The sequence below is a fragment of the Protopterus annectens genome, chromosome 13.part0, assembly GCF_019279795.1.
Source record: "Protopterus annectens isolate FY-2018-M chromosome 13.part0, PAN1.0, whole genome shotgun sequence".
Lineage (NCBI taxonomy): Eukaryota > Metazoa > Chordata > Ceratodontiformes > Protopteridae > Protopterus > Protopterus annectens.
Window position 1 is genome coordinate 463,401,603 of NC_056747.1, and position 27,648 is coordinate 463,429,250.

The 27,648-nt window shown below is 39.6% G+C and overlaps 1 protein-coding gene across 1 annotated transcript in view; it reads left to right on the forward strand.

Moving 5' to 3' along the window:
* UNC13A (unc-13 homolog A) overlaps positions 1–27,648 on the forward strand; it is a 5,702,976-nt gene that overhangs the window by 3,179,921 nt on the left and 2,495,407 nt on the right. The window contains exon 9 of the mRNA XM_044054109.1: positions 8,997–9,210. Within this exon, the coding sequence (XP_043910044.1) occupies positions 8,997–9,210 (214 nt within the window). The remainder of the gene's footprint in view (positions 1–8,996; positions 9,211–27,648) is intronic.

Genomic DNA, 27,648 nt, shown 5'->3' on the forward strand with positions numbered 1-27,648 from the left:
AAAAAAAAAAAACATACCCAGAAGTATATTTACTTGCTGTTTTCTCTAGCAAAGCAAAACCTGAGACACATTACTTACAACTGTTTTAGTTCTAGTCAGCTACAGTTATATCATAACTTGTTACTTGACATTATGTGTTTAAGCAATTTAAATATAGTATAATATAAAACAGTTTTACTTAAACAGCATAAACAATTTTAAAGAGATAATATTTCATTTTTCCCCCTTTTTCCTTCTTTTCATCTTTCCCCCCTCTCTGCCCTCCCTCCCCTTCCCATATATGTTTAGTTCAAATAGAGTGCTATTATTTAAAATAAAGAAAGAAAAAAAAGATATAACATATTACTAACCTTAGATCTCTTAGTTACAGAAGAGAAACAAGTTGATTTATATCAGGTTATTTGTTCCTCATGTAAGTTTGATTATCCATAAAACAAACTTCAGTTCTTGCACATTAGTATAACTTTGTACGAATCATTAAGATATTTGTGGTTTTCTTGTAAATGCAGAAACTGTAATTAAAAAGTTCAGAGAAATATAAAACATGTCATTTATTTTTTAGTCTCTTTTGTTTCTCTGATGTCTTCCAAGATGTTCCTGTTGCCATTCTTTTTAACAAAGGATTTGCCCATTTCATATCCTCTATTTTGTCTAGTATTTTATTTTTTTTAATATATACCAAAGCAGAGTCCAGGTCTTCAAAAATTTTAGGGCCATCAGGTAAAAAGATTTTCAGTTTGGAAGGAAATAAAAGATGAGTTTTGAACTGTGCTTTCTTAAGCTCTCTTATTAATGGTAAAAAGACCTTTCTTTTTGATATTACCAAAGAGGAATAGTCATTGTCAAAGCGCACAGTTGCTTCATTAATTTTTATAGGTGATTTAGCCCATGCAGATTTTAATACCATCTCCTTGTCATAAGATGATAAAAATCTTACAATACCTGATCTAGGATAATTTTTATTTGTATTAGAAATGGATAAAGATCTGTGAGCTCTTTCAGTGCCAAAAGAAAATGCCTCTGACAGATCTAAAGTTTTGGGAAGCCAAGTGTTTAAAAAATATGTAATATTGTAACCTTCTATATTTTCTGGCAGTCCAAAAATCCTTATATTGTTATGTCTGGATCTGTTTTCCAAGTCATCTAGTTTGGATTGAAGGTGGGTGTTTTGTTTCAATAAAAATTCAATGTTCATTTCTTCTTCCTTAATGTTGTCCATATCATTAAGTGACTCTTCTATACCTGTTATCTGGGCTTTCTGATGTTGTAAATCTTAGTGTAGCACATCCATTTGTTTTGTGATTTTCTCTATAAAGTTGTCGATTTTAACATCTAGTTTATCCATTTTAGTTAGTTGCTGTATAGTTGATAATAATGTCTGAAGCTCTTTCTTAATGCTGGAATCCTGACTGTTAGCCTTGCTGGAACTCATTCTGAACAGAAATGATGAGAGATAATTTTCCAAAAGGATTTCTGACAGGAAAGTCAGTTAAATTTTCTTTCTTTTTTGAATATTATTATAAGTAATAATAGTCCAAATGTTTTTAGAAAGAAAATTATTCCATTAGTTGAGTTTTAAAGTAATAATTTCCTGTTAATGTAGTTATGTTGGTGGAGCTGAAGTAATCTGCTGCTACCCTGTGTTCATCCTTGGCCACGCCCCCCTATTGTAATCTTTCTGAGTGACGAGAAAATACAAACAGATGTGATAAGAATGTTCTTGAATACATATCGTGCACACTTAGTGTAGGCTTTATTGAATATGGTTCTTGATTTATATTTCTTTTTCAGATTAGCTTTATGTTGTATACTGTCAACATTCACACTGGCAGATACTGCATGCATGCTTTTTTCATTTGTAGGCATAGTCATATGCTTTTTGTAAGCTCATATATTTGACAAATCTCAGTGGCTTTGCTCAACATTAAATCACTGTCTCAAAGCAAAATCTTTCTCACTGCATCATTATTAACACCACACATAAGCCTGTCTTTTATCAGTTCATTTCTCCAAATCTGCACATTTTTGCTTTATTTCTTAAGTCAGTAGTATATGCTGCTATAGTTTCATCAGGCTTTTGATTTCTTGTGTAAAACATGTACCTTTGCATTGTAATATTCATTTGAGGGTTACACGTCTCTAAATTTATGTCTTAAGCACTCAGGGTCTTCCCGCATTTCAGCCTATATCACAGTATGGCGGTTCTCCCCCTCCCCTGCATACATGGCAGGTGCATACACAGATGAACGTTCCGTTTCAGTGGCTTCCAAGACAGGTAAATTAAGAAGTATGAATGCCTTTGTATTTGCGTCTTTATCAGAAAATGAAGCCTGTTTGAAAATATTATATTCTTGCTCAAACACTTACCAATTCTTAGCAATATTATTATCAAACATCTGTGGTCCAGATCTGTGAAATCCCTCTGCCATAACAGCAAAATTAATTTAAATATAAGCATAGACCAGGTACTTGTAATTATGCCCAACTACACAGCAATATCTCTGAAAAGGGTTTAATTCAACACTGCAAACTGTCCAGAAACTTTGGATACTTCGAAAAGTTTTAGTTAATACAAAAACGTAGTACATTGCAAAAAAAAATCAGTTGTTTTCCGTACATTTTAAACACTTCAGAAATTATTTTGAAGACTTTTGTAATTATTTTGAAAACTTTTATCAGTATGTCGCTATTTCTGTCATTTTGTTTATCTCAGTAATTATTCTGAACATTTTGAAAGCTTTGCCACTTATTTGGTGACTGAAAAATCATTTAAATGAGTTTAAGTACCTTTGAATAACAGGTGACCTGTTTGCAAGTTGGCTTCTGTATATTTCTCCACTTCTAACTGTGTGCCTCGTGGTTTGTAAGCTGATTCAACTCTGGATCCCATTCTGACACCATGTCACATGTCTTGTGTATCAAATGAGACAATGAGGCTGGGTATGCATTTAAGTAATTTCTTGTACATAAACACATCAGGAGCTGTAACTGGAACATATATTTCAAACTTCATAAGTTAACTGACTGACTTATTACTTCAGACACACTCGCATGTGCATCTCCATTCATGCTTGCATTCACTCTGGCTGACTATGCAGAATGGTACTAATTTGCTCATGCTCAGTAACTTATATGCACGTGCTGACTAGGTACAATACACACAATGACCTACATACATGACTTCACTTCAGCTTTTGAACTCCTAAAAGTTTTGCTGAAGAAAATACCAGGATACTATTCTTCTTCTTCTGACAGACATTTTTTCTAAAATTCTTAAAGCCATGTTACCTTTATTTTAGAATCACTTTAATACATTACTAACATCTCCGTTTTATCACGTACATTGTCATAGCTCTGAAAAACTGCTACAGTTGTCATTTTGCTCAATCAAGGATCATCTCCATTTTCTAAAGTCTTTCAGACAAAAAATAATAATACTCTTGCTTTCTAAAATCATGCAGAAAACAATGGTCAGTTAGACGGTCTCCTATTCTGACAAATATGGACTTTTGTACAAGCAACAGCAAAGCTTCCAGAAAAGCTGTAGCATCTTAAGAGTGCGGAGAAGGTTGATTGGGGTGGTATGTATAGATCTTACAAAAGCATTTCATTCAGTAACTCACATTAGGCTACTTACTGAAATATCACTCTTGTGGGGTGAATACACAACTGCATTACACATAGAAAGAGAAAAATGAAGATGAGTGAAGGTAGGTGATGGGGAGAAACAAAGAGAGGAGGGAGAAGGGAAGAATTGTAATAGACGTTCAATAAGGTAGTAGTAGAAAGGTAATTTACAGGAGGTGATAGTAAAGGTGAAAGGAGGGAAGGAGGCAATAAAATAGGCAGTGCAGTAATAAATAGTCACATGAAACTAAATTGAAAAGGTTTAGAATCCAACATTAAAGAAGACAGGAAAGAATGATATGTGAAAAACAGTGCAAATGATATCCCCATAGTGATTTTTTTTAAAATACTTGGAGTGACAGTGATGTGGATTATCTTAGAATAGGAAGTGTGCATGTGTTTGTTTGGAAAAATAAAGAATATGAGGAAGGTCAAGAAAAGACACAGTGTATTTAGTGTAATAGAGGATCTTTTGGATCTTTTAAGTGCATGGTACTAAATCAGAGGGTAAAGAGTCTTTCTCTCTCTCTGTCTCTCTCTCTCTCTCTCTCTCACACACACACACACACACACACACACACACACACACACACACACACACACACACACACACACACACACACACACACACACACACACACACTTTGCCAGAACCACCCAGTTGTTCTGAAATAGTGTGGGTTTAAATTATCATACTCATTCAATATGCAGAGAACTGACTGGGTTCGGAATGATATATTTAAACTTTGTATGTGCAAGTTCATATTTTCCATGGAAATCAGATTTCATATTCTAACATTCATTATTGTTATTTATGCTGTGTACCGATTTTATAGCACTGTATACAAATGTGATTCAGTTGGGGGAGGAAGATGTTTGATCTGTACACACCAACAATACTAATTTACAGTTTAGTAATATAAAATGTATTCCTGTTGAACTCCTAAATCAAATTATGAACATAAGTTTCATGATTACCACTTCAAGTCATTATTCATACATGTCATTGTGAATCACAAACAGCTAGTATTTCATGCAAGCTTTAAAGCTAAAACCTATATTCAATAGGTTTAGTGTAATGAGATCAGCTGCTGTATAGCCAGTACAGAAAGAAAATTAAGTCTTTCAGAAGATAAGTTGTGCTTGTAACCTCTTTACCTTTTACTTAATACTACTTTAATCATTCTTTCTACAAAAAATACTCAGTCTTTAACTGTTTTTTTTTTTTGTAAGGGATGTTAAAAAGTCAATCTACAAAGACAGCATTTAGACAAAGGAAAGTTAGCCTGTTTGAGTTCAAGTAGCTGAAAAAAGCCATGTATTTAGAGTCCTGTCTAGAGGCTGCTATAGATACGTTATAGTAATAATGATGACAATCAGGGGACTATGAAATACCAGTACATGCTATGTGTTCTGCTGATTTCAGATTTGCTGTTTAGTTTTGAACTTAGAGATTATACCACCTAATAAACTTAAAATTATACTTTAGCTTTTAACTAAAAATGCAAACAGTATGCAAGGGAATCGTTAGCTTGTTGTTATGCTCAGTATTTATGCCAAGCATTGCATGTTAATAGGTTAATAGGTGTACACTAGGTTAACGACTACTAGGAAATTATACTTAGCCATGCAACTGGAATGTGAACCACAGTTTTATGTTTTAGACATTCATATAGGGGGTGATTTCTGGTTATGACATGATTTACTGACTGCCTCTGTCCATCAGAGATATAGGCAGCAGATGAGGGGTGAATTTCCAATTTGCCATCCAGTGGTCCAAGTTGCACTAAAATAGGGTTTGAGAGCGACTTTGTTTCACGTGTATGGAGACTGGAGAGCCTGTTCCAGAGAGTGATAATTCTCTGGGATACGTATTGGTCTCTCCAACTGTTGCAAGCAAAATGTATTTCTTCAGATCTAGTAGTTCTGATGCTGTCTGATTTGCATATGTGCAGAAGGTTCATCAGAGGAGGGTCCAAGGATGCCTTGTAAGCCAAGCATAGATCACCTCTCAGTAGTCTGTAGAGCACCTAGTATAGAGATAGGGCTTTGAGGTGATCCACACAGAGCAATGAGTTTATGCCCTGTATTCCTTTTCTAAGAACATTTGCGGACATTCCATTTGCTGTTTGTGTCTGATCAGGTAGATACGAATGAGGGGATTCAACTCTGTGATGGGTATAATGGGGGCAAACTATAATGGTATGATGACTTTGCTGGACCTAGATGCCATACCCATACTTATACGTTGAGCAACATAGAAGGATTTTCTTACTACCTTGGAAACATTTTGGTCAAAGGTTAGTTTATTGTCTACATGAGTCCACTCTTTAGGGTGTTTTATTGATTACTTAGTTTCCAGGGTTGGCTGACTTCCACAAAGATACTGTAATGCATTTCTTTGCATTGAGTTTTAAGTTGTGGCTTTGCACCAGTCATTTGCCTGTGTTATACCATCATGTAGGGTGTTTGCATCTTGGGGGGATTCTGTGACTGCTCTCAGTTTGCAGTCATCTGTTAAACTTGTTCAGCCGGAGGCCTTTGGCATTGACTTTGACTTCTAAGAAGTAGGTGCCATAGAGGAGTGGGCCCAGTATAAAGCCCTGAGGGACTCTACTGGTGAATGACCTCTTTGGGGAGGTAGTCTCACAGATCCTTACTTACTGGGTCTTATCTGTGAGCCACCTGACTATCCAGCACTTTCTATAGGGGTTTATGCCTTATTATGAAAGTTTGTTAACAGTGCACGAGTGGGGTATTGTATCAAATGCCTTAGCAAGATCATGGTAAGTAGTATGCACCAATTTACCCTCATCCATTGGCTTGGTGACTTTTTCAAAGAAGTCCACCAGGTTCCATAGGCATGACCTTCCTTTGACAAAGTCAGACTAGGATGGATTCAGTGTCTGGAGGTCTCCAGTGTCTTTGTTGATCATTTCCATGATACGTATTTCCATGACTTTGCAAGTAAGTCTAGTCAGACTAATGGGTCTGTAGTTTCTGATATCTGTTAATGGTCTGCCCTTATTAATCGGAATAACTATTGCAGTCCTCCATTCTCATTTCATAAAGCCTGTTTTGAGACTGATAAGCCATATTTTAGACTATTCAGGAGGTATCCTGGGATGTTATCAGGGACCATTGAGGCTGTGGTTTTGTCTTTTGCAAGCACAGTCAGGACTTGCTGTCTATTTATAGTTGGTTGGGTTATGATTGAGGGTGTTACATGGAGGTGGCAGAGGGTGAGTGAGTGATAAAGCTGCAGCTAAATTTGTCAGTCAACAGATTTGCTATATTGCCCGGCTGAGTGAATGTGACACCATTAACCACCAGTTTAGCACACTGTTGTGTACTACCTTTGAGGTTTCCGACATAGTTGAATAATTTCTTTTGTCTGAGAGGCTATCTTAACCTCAAAATTAGATTTATTAGACTTAATCAGCCCTCTTTATTGCCTGTTTAGTTTAATGAGAGAGTTATTCTCTTTATGAGAGTTACACTTCTTGATTTTAGCCATTTTTTTGTGTTATTGTATATCCTGTTTAATTTGGGATGCCACCAGAGTGGTTTGTTTTTGGAGTTAGTTTTGAGCTTAGTTCTGGTAGGTACAGCAGCCTCTGTGTAGCCACTGAACAATTCTGCATATGTTTCTATGTTCTCTGGGTTTGAAGAGGTATTGAATTTTGACAAACTATTGCTTAATAAAATGTAATTTTACATTTGAATAGTTCCTAACTGTTAGTGGGTTTATTATGATTACTGAGTTGATTTGGTTTCAAGGGAGACAACTTTTATGGTTGGATCTTACCAGCAAGGGTTTGACATGGGGGCGGATTACTGCATTATTTCATTTTTGTGAGTACAAGATTCAGGATGTTGGCACTTGTAGTGGGTTTCTGCAATAACTGGTCAACAGTGCTTTTATTTCCAAAGTTCAGGATTTGCTATCCCTGCAGATTTTAGGCTGTGTAAGATTACCAGTCTATACAGAGGTTATTAAAGCCCCATGAGTAGACTGTTCAGTTGGATAATAAGTGTCTCCAGTAGGCCTAAGTATGTGCTGTAAGTTTCTTGGGACATGGAGGGTGACCTATAGCTATCAAATATATGGTACTGGATTTTATTTATAGTGATCTGCACATGGAGAAACTTCAGTGCACCATCCTGTTGAACCACCCTAAAAGTATGCTTGTTATTGCTGTATATCAAGACACCTCCACCTTTAGCCATTGTCTGTGCAGCTACTGGTCTAAACATGTGAAAGGCACTGAAACCTTGCACTGCCTGGGTACTAACTGCAGCTTTAAACCATGCTTCAGTAGCTGCACAGATGTCTATATCCTCAAGGCTAGAGAGCGGTTAGAGGGAGTGTAGTTTTTTGTTTAGACTGCTAACAGTGAGCAGTAACACCATCAGGTTTACTTGAGTTGATTTTGCTATGTTGGTAGGTTTGTCAATGTGCCACTGCCTAAAAAAGACTATGTGGGGGTGGATAAAGTTTTAGCCAGTATTTGAAAGCATAGAGGGGACAGGAGCAGACCATTCCTGGCAAAGCAGCGTGTTCTGTTAACCATGTCCTCCCATGCTGTGAAATATTGGATACTCTTAGAATGACACCAGAAACTTAGTCATTTGTTAAAATCAATCATCTTTTGTTCGTATTGTGGTATCATCCTCAGTGAAGGTAATATGCTGCTCAGTGCTGGGCTCATACCAGCCTGAGACACATAATTCAAGACCTCCATAATGTCTCTTTTCATAAAGTCCAGAGATGTATGTCTCAGGTCGTTTACACCTATATGGACTATGATGGAATCATACTGGTATCTATGATGTAATGACTTCAGTGTTTATTTAATTTGGTAGATCCTGGCTAACAATAGGCAACTAACTGTCATCCTCTCCTTGTTCAGCCTAATTAGAGAGGCATCGGTATGTCTTACAATGGAGTTCTCTATGATGAGAGTCGTGAAAAGAGTGTTTTCTTGCCTTATGGGTTCTATATTTGAGGCTCCACTGAGTGGGGCTGTATGTGTTGTGTTAGGCATTATTTTTATTGAGTGCCTTTGGATTTGCTGAGGATATGCTTTGCCAGTGGGTGGTCTAGGAGGTCTTTGTTGCCTAGGAAGATTGCATTTAAATGCCTCAGCATACATTGGTCTATGTGTGTGCTGTGTACTTTGTGTGGTAGGTGTTGTGTGGGTATAGTTTTGACAACCTGATGTGCTTGTATGTGAGTTTAGCCTCCAGTGACACTGTATATGTACATGTCTCTCATACTGTAACTTTTACTTTAAGGATTAAGTGGTTGTCAGGTCACTGTAAGGATAAAGTATTTGTCTTCTCAAAATATCAAACATTTATTACAGATCATGATGATCCTGATAGTGCAGTAGATGACCGGGACAGTGATTATCGGAGTGAAACTAGTAACAGCATTCCACCCCCTTACTATAATACATCGCAACCAAATGCATCAGTCCACCAGTATCCCATGAGACATCACCAGCAAAGGTCCAGAGACTCTTATACTGACTCCCTCCACAGCTATGAACTGGACTTCTGTGACCAGCGACCAATAAGGTAATTGTTTCGAGTGTTATTACTTTTTACAGACAAATCTACAACTTAAAGGAATGTGATGTTGTCCTGTTTTTTTCTGGTCAGTGTTTGCTGTCTTAACCAACGCTCTGCATTAAGTAAACTTGATCTATTAATCCTTCTCCCAGTGTGCATTTGTCAAAAGCTCTGCCATTGCAGAATACCTTTCTGTATGAAAAATTTTAAAATACTTTCTAAGTAAACATGATCCTTTTGTTAGATCTTCTGTGGTAAAATATACTTAATAAGATTACTGATTGAGAGAACTGTACATATAGACAATATAGTTCTGACTCTATGAAGTATACAAGGTATTTCTTGCACTGTAAAAGAAACTCTGTATAACCTTTACTGAAATACTGAGTTATTAGGAATTATATTTTAAAGTGTATGTAGTTTCAGACTTAACCTGTTAACTCTATACAACATCAGAGGTATGTCAGTTTTGTTCACACTGAAATTCAAGAGTCTTCCCTTTGTGCTTGGCATCTATAAGTACAGTGCCACAGATTTTGAGCCAGTTACAATGGCCTGAAGACACCTGTTGGTGGTGGGAACCAATCAGAAGGACATCATTCAGGTAGGGAATGAAGGTTGTTTAATCAACTATGTCTGCCTTTCCTTAGCTTCTTCAGCCACAGCTGCTTTTCGCCCAGTGGCTTGAGGTTCTGGCTTCATCCTTCAGGCTGGAACTTCTCACATTTAAAAGATCCAAGCCTAACTGTCCACAAGCCAATACACTGCGTAGCAAAAACCCTTCCTGGATCTATATCATACTGTCTGAGTTGCTTGAAATATTTTTATATTAAGCTCTAACCCAACTCACAAGCTGGAATGAGCACTTGTAATTGCAAGGGCCCGCAGCACCTTTGCCATACATGAGCATGCTTCCAATCATATGCTAATGAAGGCCACTCTGTAATGTTATGTTGTCCTATCTGACATTCATTCTTACTGGATGGCTCTGACTTGGCCGAATACAGTAGCTCAAAGTCTCTAACTTGGTTAATGGCAGAAAAGTATCCCATCATGCAGTGGTGTAATTCCCCAGATCTCGTTTGCTGCTTTATGAGTTTGGATGCTCTTTCCTTGGCTCTGGCTAAGTTCTTTAAAAATCAACCAAACGGTTATAAGGACTGCAACTCCGGTTTTATTTGAATAACAGTTAAATGTAGATCTTAAAGCGCTTTTCGTCTGTTCACATACAGACTTCTTCAGAAGATACAATACCATTGTGTAAAATTTACTTAAATAGTCAACAGCTGAGAAAAGTTTGGGAAATTTGACTGTGGTCCATTAATTAAACAACATGTACCTACACTTGAACCTTGATCCTTATTTAAAAGTAAGTGATACTTAAAAATCATACACATACAATATGTTACATTCTAACCTACAAATAAAGATAAAATGCTATACCTTTTACTAAAAAATAAACATGACATAAATACTTTCTTAAATACAAAATTTAAAAGATGACAACTATCTTTGTAAGCTTTTGAGCTTTGATATGCTCATAATTGAGCATGATTCCTGGAAAACTAAAGGCATTCAATTTTAACTGCCAGATTAATTCCATTTCTTCAAGTTTAAATGATGCTGGGCCCGCCTGATGTCATTTACAAACTGGTCAATGACCATGAATTTAAACTGGTGTTGTGCATTTAAATGGACATGTTTAGCTAAAGCATTGTCTATTTTATTATGGTTGATAGCATAGACGTGTTCATAGATTCTCTCACGGAACATACGATCCGTTTTACCAACGTAAAATGCTGGGCACACTGTACATCTAGCTAAATAGACTATGAACTTGGTGTTACAATTAAATTTAGATTTTACCTTATATTTATGTCCATCAATTTCAAAATAATTTGTGACGTCTATAAATTTGCAATAATTGCAACTTTCACACTTGGAAGTGCCCGTGATTCTAGGCACCTTCCTTTGACGTCTTTCCAGAAGAGCTTTTAGGTTATTCCCTCTCTTGAATACTATTGATGGTCTAGCACCAAGCCATTCAAACAATTCGTGGTTGGTTCTAATAAGTCCCAATTCTTGTACAATGTTCTAACTAAATGATTACTTTGGACATTGAAAGTAGTTATAAAACTACATTTGAAATGTTCTCTCTGAGTTGATTGTTCAGTGGGTGTATCTATTGATTCTATGTCCAAGAATGTCACACTAGTATTAGATGGAAGTTTAACTGATAAAATAGGTTTCAACAAAGATCTCTCTCTTTTACAAGTAACCTCTTCTATCAGGGAATCTAATAAATCTTCAGGGTAACCTCGATGCGTAAACATGCTTTTCAAAAAGCCACATTTCTCAAAGAAGTCCGTATTCAACGTGGAAATGCGCAAAGCTCTCACCAACTGACCCTTGAATATGGATCTTTTCTGATGGAAAGGGTGGCTGCTTGAAAAATGCAAAAAAGAATTGGAATATGTTGGTTTCCGGAAGATTTTTGCTGTGTAAGATCTTAAATCTTTATTTTTAACTAACCAGATGTCCAAGTAAGAAATGACATCAGTATTGAACTGTGCGTAAGCTGTAAGAAATCTGTTGAAGTGTTGAACTTTTGAACCAATTCCATTGCTTTTACTTCATCCCCATTAAATATTACAAAGATGTCATCTAAAAACCTAGTATAATATAAGATACTCTCTGATACGCTCACATCGTTGAATATAAAGTTGGTTTCCCAGTGGGCCATTACTAAATTGGCCACACTGGCTCCACAAGGGGAACCAATTGCTAATCCTACCTTCTGTAAGAAAAAATTGTTGTCGAACAAAAAATAATTGTTTGACAATGTAATGTCCAACAATTCAATAATCAAGGCTAGGTCCCTGTTAGGTGCTCCATGTTTACGCATTATTGCTGCTACCCACTCTATACTGTCATTGTGAGGAATGCATATATATAAATCCTTGACATCAGTTGTTAAAAAGTTCGAGTCACATCTATATTCTACATCATTTATACTAGACAAGAAAGATCAAGAGTCTTTACATATTTGTTTTTCTAGCATGACGAACTTTTGTAACATAGTGTCAATGACCTTCGAGCATGCATATGTAGGAAAACCTCTACTGTCGACTAACGGTCTCATTGGTGGGTTATTTAAATCTTTATGTATTTTAGGAATTCCAAACAAGGATGGGTACCTTGGAAATAGAGTAGTCATATAATTAAGCTCTGCTTGATCGATTCGTCCTGCTATAAATAAATCGTTCAAACAACCTTTAATCAAATTGTATGCCATGTTTGCTTCTGATCTAGAACTCTGCTGGTAAGTGTCACTACACAACAATAGGTTCATACGATTAATATAGTCAACCTGGTCGAACACAATCAAACCTCCACCTTTATCGGGTTTACAGACACGTATATCCTGTGTTTGTATATACTTCACTAGTTCTGATTCACTGGTGTAATCAACTTCAATGCTAGGAGATTTGTTCTTAAAATGAATTACGTGCCTGAAATCTAATTTGCACAATTGCTCAAATGTTTGGAGTAAAGGGTGTAATGGAGGGTTGAATGTACTTGGGATTCTATACACATTATCGCATGTTAGATCTACTGAATTTATGAATTGTAATTGAAAATTCAGTTTCCTTGTATACATTTTAAGCTCCATAATGGATTTAACTATGTCCATACATTGATGTGGGACGTATGTGTAACCTTTGGCCCGGAGTTCAACCAAGTCGCCAGAGATTTCACTGTTCGAAAAGTTATATACCTTAAAATCACCATCTTTATTGGTGGTGACCTTAGGTAGATCCAAAGGTAGTTGAAAGGCTGTGTTCAAGGAGGCATTATTTGTTAAAAAGTTAAAGTTACTTTGTAGGTCAATGCCTGCCATAACCTTATTGCTATCCACAGGAGGGGAAGAACCACTTAAGGTGAGTTGTGAACTAACACGTAAGAGGTCTTCCTCCACAGTTAATTCCGCACCCTGTTGGAGCTCTGTACACTCCTGTTGCCTGTGCCTAGTCTCTGTGGTTTTGGTTTGACTCCAAGTCCATTGTCCTTCCGAAAAAACCCTTGCTGGTGACCATATTGATTAGGTTGCCTCATATTATAGTTATAGTTGACACGCGGAGCATTTTGCAACCTTTCACTCCTACGTATTTCATCATGGTTAGTGGTGTCCGAGCCCATGTCACCAAAGTGTTCTAAATCGTCTAACCCACCAAGGTTGTGATTATTGGTGGTTGGTGTATGGTCAACAGACCGACCCGGTGATTGTTCATTCGAACTATTTGTTTGTTGTTGACCTACACCATATTTGTTACTCTGTATTTGACCTGGACGCCACACCTGGGCCTCAGATGGAGGTGGATATGCGGAGCCCTGATTGTATGCCTTTTGGTCCCGTTCCAGTTTTTTAATTTTGTTCTCCTTCAATTTACTCATGTGTAAATTAATGCTCTCAAAAATTCTATTATACTCATATTTGTATCTAGCAAAGTCTAAATCATCTTGGACCTTTGTGTCTAACTCGGTGATCGATTTAGCAATAGAATCCACAAACAGGGAATAGTGCTTAATCATAAGCTCAATGAGCTCAAAACCCTGTTTGTCAAATAAGTGAAGCAGATCTAATTGAAACTGTGAACCATTAATCAACCCTGTTGGATATTGAATTTTACGCAAGCCTTTCGGCACTATCTTTAGCTTTAAACATTCCCTGTAATAGGAAATCTGCAATTGGGTTTTCTTCAACTTTAAAATATGGTTATCTAACAGTTTGAGATTAGTGACAATGTCAGGTGTTTCATTAAAAATACCTCCTTGTTCTCGGTTGACAGGATAAGAGTTTACTTGGTCCGTGGAGAACAGAAAACCTTCAGCTAACCATGTTGCTAAAGATTGAGCATCAGCACTCTTTTCTTTGTCTTGATTTAAAGTAAAGTTATGTAATATTCTTCATTCAGAAACTAATCCGTTTGAGTTTGTTACAGTTTGCGCTGTTGGGCGCAGTAGCTGATTTGATGGCTGTGTGTCCCCTAGGTTACTGAGTGGCAACTTAGACCCCGCCGGTCTTTGAGCTGGTGGTGGTGTTTCATCTGGTAAATCGCCGTCTGCAACAGCTCCCTGCTGTTCCATCCCGAGCGCTATGTGTTCACCAAGCTTCAAACTGGAATCCACTACTGATACCGGTGCTACTGCTGAGTGGAAGGTACTAGGTATTTGTTGTTCCAGTTGACGCACTCTTAAACTAGTCCCAAATCCATCAAGAGGGATTAGTTGCTTCAACTGTTGTTGATTTTTGTCCATTCGGTCTAAACGTAAACAAATGGACTCAATTTTCCCAAGTAGAAGTGGTAGAATGTCATTGTTCAAAGGCATTGCTATTGATGCCGAGTTTGATGTTAAAGAAGGATTTGCTTCCACAGTTTGGGGAACTGCACAGTCATTTTGAGTAAACAGCCCTTGAGAATCCGCCAAGTCGGACGCCATGAAACTGATAAAAACTGATACGAGACAAACTGTTTAAAACAAAAAACAACCAAACGGTTATAAGGACTGCAACTCCGGTTTTATTTAAATAACAGTTAAAAGTAGATCTTAAAACGCTTTTCGTCTGTTCACACACAGACTTCTTCAGAAGATACAATACCACTGTGTAAAATTTATTTAAATAGTCTTGCCTTATATAAGTGGTACATTTTGAGTTATCTCTGCTTAATATCAGAGCTTTGGCCGACTAGCATCTACCAGAAATCAGCTGGACGTATAAGTGAATGTAAGTACACTTTTATCTGCTCTTTTGCATATAGTACTGTATTTAATTTATTTGTTTATGATTTTCAATGAATATTAACTCAACTTAAGTTGTGGCTGTCTCTCTACAGTTAGTTCCCCACCTACCCTCCCTGTTCTTGTTTTGGTGTTAATGTTGGTGGCTTTCAAACTGCCCGCCCCTCTTGTAGATTTGTATTTGGATATTCCTTCTGGGCCCATCTCATTTGCTCACTCAACTGAGTGCAGTGAGATCATATTCTGATTTCAGGCACTCCTACTGTGTACAAAGAGAGCATTTGGGAAGGGCAACCCCTGTAGCCTCTTAATCCTGCTCTGTTCCCTCCCTCAAAAAAAAAAAAAAAAAAAAAAATATATATATATATATATATATATATATATATATATATATATATATATATAATTCAGCTGCTCTTACTGTAACTGTCTTAGCTGCTCTTTTGCATGCTGTTATCTGTTCAGTCGCTCTTACTCTGCTTGTTAGTAGCCTTCGAATTTACTGCTTTCTGCACTTGTTTTTCAGTCATTTGTTAATTTAATTGCATTTATTTGAACTGTAATTGCCGTAGTGGGGCACTCGGGTGTGCTGGCCTGCACTACTATTTGAATTGTATTTACTGCTGTTTTAGCTGCTTTTCTGTAACAAAAAAAAATTCTAAGCTTGTTTCCTGCCTTTGCTTCTGAGCCCCCCAAGCCTTTCTGTGTTGGAGGGAAGCCTTCTAGCTTATCAGTGGGAGTGGTAAGCACTAGGTAGCCTATCTACCACGGGAAGAGTGGGTTTTGGCCCTGAAATTGTAGTTCATTGGTTGTTTGGGCAGATTTTCCATCTCTTTCTACTTTCTGGTTAAAAGCCCGTTTTGCGTTTGGTCCCTGCCTTTCCTATAACTAGTTGCTGTATCCAGGACTGTTGGTAAGCTTCTGAGCTTCTGTTTTGGAAGGAAGCCTTCTAGCTTATCAGTGGGAGTGGTAAGCACTAAGTAGCTTATCTACCACAAGACGAGTGGTTCCTGGCCCAGAAATTGTAGATATTGGCCGTTTGGGCAGTTTTTTTCCATCTTTTTCAGTGTTCAGGTTTAAAAGCCACACTTGCTCTTGTTTCCCACCTTTCCTGTAACTAGCCTAGTCCAGATACAGAATTTCTGTATCCAGGACTGTTTGTAAGCTTCTGAGCCCCGCAAGCCTTTCTGTGTTAGAAGAAAGCCTTCTAGCTTATCAGTGGGAGTGGTAAGCACTGGGTAGCCTGTCTACCATGAGAGGAGAGGTTCTTGGCCCAGAAATTATAGTTTATTGACCATTTGGACTGTTTGTCCATCTCTTTCAACTTTCTGGTTTAAAAGACCACATCTGCGCTTGTTTCCCATCTTTCCTGTAACTAACTTACTGGGTAGCACTCGAAAGCCTTAAACTGATAAAAGCCTTCTAGCTTAGAAGAGAGACTTTGGAGAGATTAAGTATCAGTTTTCTGTACTTTTTTGCGGTACTTAACTGTTTGCCACCTAAATGCAGATTTTCCAGCATTTATTGTGATTTAAAAGCTTGTTTTTTTCACATATTGTACTTATTTGACTGCCTGCACTTTTAAAAAGTTTTTTTTTTGTTTAAATAATTTGTCTAACTGTTGTAGGCTACACACTAAAGTGCGAAAGCATTTTCTGATTGTTTGTAGTCATTTAAAGCTGTTTTAAGTGTATCTTTTGCTGTTTTTGCCTTATCTTTTCAAAAAAACAAACAAAAAAACCAAACAAATTCCTTGTTTCCCATCTTTCTAAGCTGGTATATTCCAGTTTTCAGGCTAGTGCTGAATTCAGGGCTGTGATACTAGTTTCTGAGTTGCCCATACCTTACTTGGATAGAAGGAGGTTTCTCTGTTCACCTGAGAGAGGGGAGCTTTGAGCAACCTATCTGTCCCTGGAGGAGTGGTTCCAGCCCAGAAGTTAGTATTTTATTGGCCATTTTGGGCTAATTTCTATCTCTTTCATTTCCCTACGGTTAAATTATTCCCGACTCCACTAAGTCTCCTCTTCAGTTTTTCCCTTGAAACTAGTCCAACTCTCAACCTAAGCACTTAAAGAGCATCTTACAGCCCAGCACTTGCTCAGACCTAATAGCAAGCACTAATATTCCCTGACACTGATTACCCAGCAGGGCAAGGCTCTTTATTCACCCCTCACCAATCAAGCGACAAAGAAGCTCACCATACTATTCAGGCATGACCAAAGGGCAACTTCAGGTGCGCACTCCAGTTCAGCTGGTGAATTTGGGTATCCTGAGGCAATGTTACAACTGCCTCATGTACACAGACAACCCTCTCCTCCTACCACAAAGCACTAACATATGCGAGAGATGCAATTATACAGCCAAACTGAAAGATAAGCTGTCTCCACTCAAGACTGGAACAGACAGTCAAGAGGAGAAGGTAAACACTTGCACCACACCTCCAGCCACACACAAACCTACTAAAACAGCACTGGCAAAAAATACACATAAATACACAAAATCATACTTGGAGGCTCCAAATAAAAACCTGCAAAAGCATCAGAGACCTCCAAAGCAGACACCCAAACAACTTGCACTTCCCGTCACAAACCAGACAACACATATAACACAAAATCAGTGTGTCGCACAATCACAGCCCTTAAGGCGAAGTAACATACCTAACACACTAGTAATAGGTGACTCTATAGTCAGGCACACTGACGTTCCACTCACTAGGCTGGGCAAGCAGAAGGTTACTGTTAGCTGCCTGTCGGGAGCCAGAATCCGCCACATAACACAAGCACTCAGGTCACTCCAGAACAAGTACAAATATGACTCTGTCATTGTTCATCTTGGTGTGAATGACCTGAGACGTACCTCCCTGGACTACATGAAAAGAGACATGGAAGAGCTCTCTGATCATGCAGCCCAGGCTGGTATGACCCTGACCCTGACTAGCATCCTGCCCTCAGCAAGAATGATACCTCAGTATAAAGAAAAAATGATCAATTTCAACAATTGGCTAAGCTTCTGGTGTCATTCAAAGAGGATCCAGTATCTGTCAGCCTGGGATGACATGCTCAACAAGCCACTTTGCTTCGCAATAGACGGCGTGCACCTGTCACCCCTAGGCATTTGAATACTGGTCAAGGCTCTTGCTGCCCCCATAGTGCCTTTTTTAGGCAAGGCTCAAAAGTCAAACCCACCTCCGTAAACAGCACAATTAACAAAAAACTGAGGGTTATGCTACCCAATGCCAGGAGTTTAAATCTCAAAATGCATGCGCTCGAAGCACTCCTCAGTATGGAGAACGTCGACATCTGTGCAGTAACTGAAACCTGTTTCAAGGCTCCAGAGAGCACCCCACCACTACCGGGCTACAACTCGTACCACATTGTAAAGGCCACAGAACATGGACCAAAACACAAAAGGAGGGGGTGTATCCATATTCATTAAGGATACCTACATCTCCAGGTTAGTGGCGCAGCATGATACCTCTGAGATCATCCATGTGCAACTAACATCGGGCAAATCTGCAACGCAAATTGTGGCCTGCTACAGATCACCCTCCATGACCCAGGATGACCACTTCACCTTTCTGGAGGCACTGGAAAACATGAAGTTCCTACCGAACACCCTGATATTTGGCGATTTCAATTACCCTACCATTCACTGGGAAAACTACTCGAGCCGAAATTCCCAGGCCCAGCGCTTCCTGGAATTCATCATCTCAAATGCCCTGGATCAGCTGGTAAACTCCCCTACCAGAGGTGAAAACATATTGGACCTGGTCATCACCAACATGGGCGATAGGTGTTCCACACCGGAGGTCAACCCGTCACTGGTTAGATAAAACCATTAACTAATCACTCTGAATGTCCACACCCACCACCACCCCCAACTAAGGAAACCACAGTAAAAAAATTTTCTAAAGCAAACTTCACCTTACTTAAGACAGAAGTGGTAAGTTTCACAGCCCCCACACTAAAGGATAACGTTGCCCAAGATGCAGAAACCTTTACAAATGCACTCTATGAGCACCTACAAGGATGCATAGATCGTGCCATCCCTAGCAAAACCAAGACTCACTCCTCTAAGAGAAAGAAAACAGTTTGGTGGACCCCTGCAATAAACAGGTTATACAATAGAAGGAGGAAACTAGTTCAGAAAAAAAGCAAATCCCAAGAAGGAAAGACATCCCTGATCAGTATCAGTAAGAAACTAAGATCCCTCATGAAATCATCCAAGGCTAACTTTGAAAGAAAAATAGCCAAGGATTCAAAAGATAACCATAAAGCCTTCTTTAGCTATGTTAAGAATCTAAGTGGCAACTCACAGATATGCACTGAACTAGTGCAAAATAGAACAAAATATACTGAACCTACTGATATTGCCAACATCCTGGCAGATAGATTCAGTGCAAACTTCACCCCCCCTCTCACCTCCAAAAGGGCCCACAACAACACCGGAAAAGTGTAGTGTCCCAAAAATCACAGACGCACAGGTGAAAACAGCCCTTTCAAAAGCCAAAAACACAGCATCAATGGGATCAGATGGTGTCCCAGGCTGTGTCTTGCATGAACTACAGAACAAATTAACCCCCCAACTAAACACTCTGTTCAACCTCAGCCTCTCCACAGGCTACGTGTGCATAGAATGGCGCACAGCAACGGTTATTCCTCTCCACAAAGGAGGGCCACGACTGACCCTGGTAACTATCGCCCCATAAGCCTGACTAGCCTGGTCTGCAAGGCTATGGTGTGCATCATCATGGAACTCATTAACAAAGACATTGGGAACTTCCAAACACTTGACCCAACCCAGTTCGGCTTTGTTAAGGGCAGATCATGCTTACTAAACCTGGTTGACTTCTTCGAGACAGTCACCAAGGCCATAGATGAGAGAAAGGTGGTTCACACAGCCTACTTTGACCTCACCAAGGCTTTTGACACCATTCCCCACTCGGGTATTACAGAAAAACTCACCAGCCTGAACATAAACCCCTACATCACAAGATGGGTTGCCAACTGGCTTACAGACAGAACTCACACAGTAAGAATAGCGGGCTCCAGGTCCGACTCTAAACCAGTCACAAGTGGTGTCCCGCAAGGCTCGGTCCTGGGACCCCTACTGTTTGGCATATACTTCTCAGAAGTACAGGCAATCACAGAAGGACTATGGCTAACCAAGTTCGCCAATGACTGCAAACTGGGAGCCATAATTGACTCTTTGGCTGACACTGACATCCTCCAAAAGGGCCTTACTGAGACGGACACCTGGTGTCAAAGTCATGGCCTCAAGCTAAATGCCAAAAAATGCATAGTCATCCCATTTAGGAAAAACAAAACACCCACGAATTACCACATAGGTGGCAGCCCTCTTAATACAGAAGAGGTAATAAGAGATCTGGGGACCCAGGTAGATAATAATCTCTCCTTTGACAATCATATTGCCAAAGTAGTTAGGAAATCCTTCTATGTGGCCCATCTAATTACTAAAGGGTTTGCATCTAGAAATAAAGAGGTTATAGTGCCCCTCTACTCGTCACTCATTAGACCCATCATAGAGTACAATGCCCCATTTGAGATGTACCTCACAAGACACTTCCAACAGCTGGAAAGACCACAAAAGTTAATAGATCAAGCCAAGATCCGGTGCAATGAAGGTTATCCAAAGTAGGCACAGTAAGCAGGTAGCAGTTGATAAAGTAAAACGGGTTTATTATTTAATAAGTAAGCCTCCAACAACAAACATCAACGACCAACAAACTTAATGTTTGCACTTTATATCTAAAGGAATTTGTTTGTTGGTCGTTGATGTTTGTTGTTGGAGGCTTACTTATTAAATAATAAACCCGTTTTACTTTATCAACTGCTACCTGCTTACTGTGCCTACTTTGGATAACCTTCATTGCACCGGATCTTGGCTTGATCTATTAATTTGTGGTGGTAAGACACAAAAGTACTTCACCAAGAGGATTACGGGCCTCAAACATATATCCTATGCAGCCCGACTGAAAAAACTCCAGCTGTACTCAGTGGCATATCGCTTACTCAGAGGTGATCTCTGCCTGAATTACAAAGCCATGTCCAACTCAGAATTGATGGACATGCTCCACCTAAAGAAATCCAAGTCACTGCGAGCCACACGCTCTAGTGAGCTAAACCTTGCCACAACAACAAATAGAACATGCTGGAGGGATAGATTCCTGTCACAGAGACTCCCCATGCTTTGGAACAAAATTCCAAATTACATCAGGCAGAGCCCCTCACTAACACTCAAGAGAAACCTTGACGAGTGGATGGGTAACAGAAAATACACCCCTGGGATTACTTCATTGGCTTTGCTTGACAGAGGATCAGTTAATTAATCAATGGGTGGAGAAAGCTGACACACTCTGGCTAGGCTTATAAATGCCCTTGGGCAGATAGCCTAGTACCTACCTATGAACCTAAGATTGGAATCTTGTTCCAAAGCATGGGAAGTCTGTGGGAAAGGAATCTATCCCTCCAGCATGTCCTATTTATTGTTGTGGTGGGGTTTAGATACCTAGACCGTGTGGCTCGAGGAGATAAGGTTTTCTTTAGGTGGAACATGTCCATCAATTCTGGGATGGACATGGCCTTGCATGTCAGGCAGAGATCACCTCTGAGTAGGTGGTATCAAACTGAGTATAGCTGGAGTTTCTTCAGTCGAGCTGCATAGGTCATCTGTTTGAGTCCAGTGATCCTCTTGTTGAGGTACTTCTGTGGTCTTTCCAGCTGTTGCAGGTGTCTTGTAAGGTACATCCCAAATGGGGCATTGTACTCTATGATGGGTCTGATGAGTGATGAGTAGAGGGCCACAATGACCTCTTTTGATCTGGATGCAAACCCTTTGGTGATTAGGTGGGCCATATAGAAGGATTTTCTAACCAATTTGGCAATGTGATTATCAAAGGAGAGATTACTATCTACTTGGGTCCCCAGATCCCTTATTATGTTTTCTGCATTTAGGGGACTACCACCTATGTGGTAGTTTGTTTTTTCCAAAGGGGATGACTATGCACTTTTTGGCATTTAGTTTGAGGGCATGATTTTGACACCAGGTATTCATCTCAGTGAGACCCTTTTGGAGGCTGTCTGTGTCAGCCGGAGAGTCAATTAAAGCCCTAGTTTGCAGTCATCTGTGAACTTGGCCAGCCATAGTCCTCCTGTGTTTGCCTCTACCTCTGAGAAGTATATGCCGAACAGGAGGGTTCCTAGGACTGAGCCCTGGGGAACGCCACTTGTAACCGGTTTAGAGTCAGACCTAGCTCCCGCAACTCTCACCATGTGGGTTCTGTCCATGAGCCAGTTGGCAACCCATCTTGTGACATAGGGGTTTATGTTCAGGCAGATGAGCTTGTCTATAATACCAGAATGGGGAATGGTGTTGAAAGCCTTTGCGAGGTCTAGGTAGGCTGTGTGTACCACCTTTCCCTCATCTATAGCCTTGGTAACTGTCTAAAAGAAGTCCACCAGGTTTAGGAGGCATGATCTGCCCTTAACAAAGCCGAACTGGGTAGGGTCCAGTGTTTGGAGGTTCCCAATGTCTCTGTTAATGAGTTCCATGATGATGTGCTCCATAGCCTTGCAGACCACGCTAGTCATGCTTATAGGGCAATAGTTCACAGGGTCTGTTGTGGCTCCACGTTTGTGGAGCAGAATAACCGTTGCTGTGCGCCACTCTATGGGTACGTAGCCTGTGGAGTGCTGAGTTTGAACAGTGTGTTTAGGTGAGGGGTTAGTTCGTCTTTGAGCTCATGTAGGATGCAGCCTGGGACACCGTCTGGCCCCATTGATGCTGTGTTTTTGGCTTTGGATAGGGCTGTTTTAACCTGAGTGTCTGTGATTTCAAGGGCTCTACATTCTTCTGGTATGGTTATGAGTCCTTTTGGGGGTGAGGGGGGGGGGTTAAGTTTGCACTGAACCTGTCTGCCAGGATGTTGGCAATATCGGTCGGTTCAGTGTATTTTGTGCCATTCTGCGCTAACTCCAAGGAGATCTGAGCATTGCCACTTAGATTCTTGACATAGCTAAAGAATGCCTTGTGATTATCTTTGGTGTCCTTGGCAATTTTTCTTTCGAAGCTCGCCTTGGATGATTTTATGAGGGATCGTAGTTTCTTGCTGATACTGATCAGGGATGTCTTCCCTTCTTGGGATTTTACTCTTTTCTGTACTAGTTTCCTCCTTCTATTGTATAGCTTGTTTATGGCGGGGGTCCACCAGACTGGTTTCCTTTTCTTGGAGGAGTGAGTCTTGGTTTTGCTTGGGATAGCACAATCCATGCTTTCATGTAGGTGCCCATAGAATGTATTAGTAAAGGATTTTGCAGCTTGCACAGCGTTATCCATTAGCATGGGGGCTTTGAAACTTTCCACCTCAGTCTTAAGTAATGTGAAGTTTGTTTTTGAAAAGTTTTTCACGGTGGTTTCCTTGTCCACGGGTGGTGGCGGAATGTGGATATCCAAAGTGATTTGTTTATGGTCAGATCTAACCAGTGAGGGGTTGACCTCCTGTGTGGAACACCGGTCACCCATGTTAGTGATGACCAGGTCCAATATGTTGTCACCTCTGGTAGGTGTGTTGACCAGTTGATCCAGGGCGTTTGAGTTTATAAATTCTAGGAAATGTTGAGCAAGGGAGTTAGTACTTGAGTAGTTCTCTCAGTTAATGTTTGGGTAATTGAAATCACCCAATATTAGGGTGTTTGGTAGGACCTTTATGTTTCCCAGTGTTTCCAGAAATGGGGAATGGGGGTCCTGGGACATGGTGGCTGATCTGTAGCAAGCTACAATTTGAATTGCAGTTTTGCCCATTGCTAGTTGCATGTGGATGATCTCTGAAGCATCATGCTGTGCCACTGACCTGGAGGTGTGGGTATCCTTGATGAATATGGATACGCCCCCACCTTTTGTATTTTGGTCCAGGTTCTGTGGCCGAAATATGTGGCATGAGTTGTAGCCTGGTAGTGCTGGGGTGCTCTCTGGAGCCTTAAACCAAGTTTCTGTTACTGCACATATATCGATGTTCTCCATACTGAGGAGTGCCTTGAGTGCGTGCATTTTAAGGTTTAGATTTCTGGCATTGAGTAACATTACCCTCAGTTTTTTTTTACTTGTACTATTTACGGTGGTGGGTTTGTCTTTTGAGCCTTGCCTAAAAAAGGCACTATGGGGGTGCCTAGAGCCTTGGCCAGTATTGGAAAGCCTAAGGGTGACAGGTGCAAACCATCTCTAGCGAAGCAGCAAACTTCTCAAGCATGTCATCCCAGGCAGACAGACACTGGATCCCCTTTGAATGACACCAGAAACTTAGCCAATTGTTGAAATTGATATTTTTTTTCTTTATACCATGGTATCATTCTTGGTGAGGGCAGGATGCTACTTAGGGTCAGGGTCATACCGGCTTGGGCTACATGATCAGAGATCTTTTCCATGTCTCTTTTCATGTAGTCCAGGGAGGTATGGCTCAGGTCATTCACACCAACATGGACAATGACAGTGTTGTATTGGTACTTGTTCTGGAGTGACCTGAGTGCTTGTGTTACGTGGTGGATCCTGGCACCTGACAGGCAGTTAACAGTAACCTTCTCCTTTTTCAGCCTAGTGAGAGGGACTTCGGTGTGTCTGACTATAGAGTCACCTAAGACTAGTATGTTGGGTATGTTATTTTGCCTTAAGGGCTGTGATTGTGTGGCACACTGGTTTTGTGAAGTATGTGTTTCATGGTTTGCATTGGGGGGTGGAGGTTGCTTGGATGTCTGCTTTGGAGGTCTCTGTTGCTTTTGCAGATTTTTATTTAGAGCCTCTGAGTATGTTTTCATGTATTTATGTGTGTTTTTTGCCGGTGCTTGTTTAATGGGTCTATGTGAGACTGGTAGTGTGATGCAAGTGTTTCCCTTCTCCTCTTGACTGTCTGATCCACTCTTGGGTTGAGAAAGCTTAGCCTCCAGTTTGGCTGTATAATTGCATCTCTCGCATGTATTAGTGTTTCGTCGTAGGAGGAGAGGGTTGTCTGTGTACATGAGGCAGTTGTAACATTGCCTCAAAATGCCCAGATTCACCAGTTGGACTGGAGAGTACACCTGAAACTGCCCTTTGAATATGCCTCTATATTTCTCCCTATTCATAAATGACTTACAAGTAGCTATTCCCCAAGCTACATGCATACAATATGCAGATGACTCCACACTCATCTGCTCTGCAAAAACCATCCCAGAGCTTCAAACTGTTACACAAAATGTATTCCATTTAGTGGAAGCATGGTTCTTAAAACGCTGCCTACTTCTTAATGCCAAAAAACAAAACTCCTCCTTTTCAAACCCACTACCAGATCCCCCTCACTGGACTTCTCTATCTCTTCTATTAACAATACTCTCATAACACCTGACTCTTCTACCAAACTACTAGGTGTGACAATAGATAACAATCTTACCTTTGATTATCACATAAACAACACTATCAAAACTGTACATAGAAAACTGGGCTCCCTCTATAGAATTAAAACATTCCTATCCCCAACAGCCAAAGCTACTTTAGCTCACTCTCATCTCATCTCCACTCTTCTCTATGCCTCACCAATTTACACCAACCTAAAGAAAACTAATCTTACTAAATTGACCACTACTTACAATAGTATAGCTAGATTTGTTACTGGTAATCAATTCAGAACACATCACTGCCTGAACCTACAACAAATTCATTGGCTTGAATTACAAAACATGTTGCTTCTTTCTCAACTTCCCATCATCCACAAATCTTTTTATCTGCCAAACAACACTCCTTCATTTTCTAACCTCCTCACCCCTTACTCTAACCTGAGCTCTCTCCGCTCCTCTAACAAACTCCTAGTCTCTGCTACCAAATCCAATAACCTTGCTGGTGACTCCCTGTTTTCTAACTCCATTGGTAAACACTGGAACTTATTGCCCACTGAACTAACTTCTATTTTATCTCCTGTCCTCTTCAAACAAAAACTTAGACTCCACCTTACTAAACACTGGCTATGTCCCTGCCTTAACCCTGACTGAACCCATGCATTTTAGCTCATCCCACTACCCCTTGATCTCTGTGATCTTTGCTACCTTTCTACTTTTTTTTTCTCACTATTCTATCACTTACCTCTCCTTCATTTCCTTCTCATTCCTAATTATATTACTCAGTTTACTGAAGACTCCTAGAAATTTCTAATATAATCTATCCTACTTACTTAGCTGTCCTTAAACACCCTTTTCTCTTTCTTATAATGTTTGAATATTTTAAATAACGTATGCCTGTGTTCTGCTTCAAAGAGTCATAAGTACACTTTTGTACAACTGTTTATTTGTGCCTATTATAAGTTTGACTCTTTGTATAATATTGTCCTGATACAAATACTTTGTATGCTGCTCTCTTTTGCATCTTATGTAATAGGTATTATGTCTTTGTGGAGCTTTTCTCCCCGGGCCTCTGCTGAAAATGGAAATATATCCAGCCAGACTAGCCCGGTTAACAAATGTAAAATAAAAATAAAAAAAATAAAATGTACAGTGAACTGTTTTACTGAATGGCTGGTAAGGTCAAATAGAGAGCCTTGTCCTTCTGTATAGTATAGTAGGGTCTAGTGCTAGGGTTTATAAGTGCTTGCTATGAGTTTTGAGCAAGTGCTGGGCTGAGAAATGAATGGCTTGAGTGCTTAAGTTGAAGGTTTGTCTAGTTCCGAGGGAAGAATTGAAGACGAGACTTTGTGAAGCTGGGAATAGTTATACCCTAGCTAACCAGTGCTGCCCGGTGCACAAAACTGGGTAAATGCGGTTTTTATAGCAGGGAAATGAAAGAGATAGAAATTAGCCCAAAATGGCCAATAAACTACTAATTTCTGGGCTGAAACCATTCCTCCAGGGACAGATAAGCTGCCCAAAGCTCCCCTTTCTCACAGGTGAACAGAGAAACTTCCTTCTATCCATGTAAGGTATGGGCAAACACAAAGGTTTGTAACACAGCCCTGAATTCAGCACTAACCTGAAAACTGGACTATACTAGCTCAGAAAGGTGGGAAACAAGTATATGTTTTTCTTTCAGAAAATAAAGAAGATACAATCAAAAAAACACTTTAAATGCACAGAAAAGGATACTTATTGTTATATATCTCAGATCAGAGTTGTAGTCAATGCCCCTAGTAATAAAGTAGGAAGAAACACAAATGCAGTAAAAGCAGATGAATAAAGTGCAATTTTATATATCTATATATATATATATCTATATATATCTATATATATATATATATATATATATATATATATATATATATATAGATAGATATAGATATAGATATATAAAACAATAGAAAACAAACAAACTGATTTAAACAAGTTACCCAATTAACCAGAAAAAAGTTTAAAATTGAGCCCTGTTCCAGCAGTCTTCAATCAGACAAGTTCTAACTGCCCACTCTCACTACTAGGGTGCTGGGGAACCTTCTCCAAAAAAAGATGGCCTGGATCAGTGCTCAAGGTATACAAACAAAGCTAGATTCGGCAGGCCTGAATCTGGTCTATGCTACAGCAATAAGGCACACCAATTTCAGATAGAAACAGTTCAAATAAGCAGGCACAATAAGCCTGTGACCAGAAATTCCCAATTCAGAAGGGCAGAATCCCG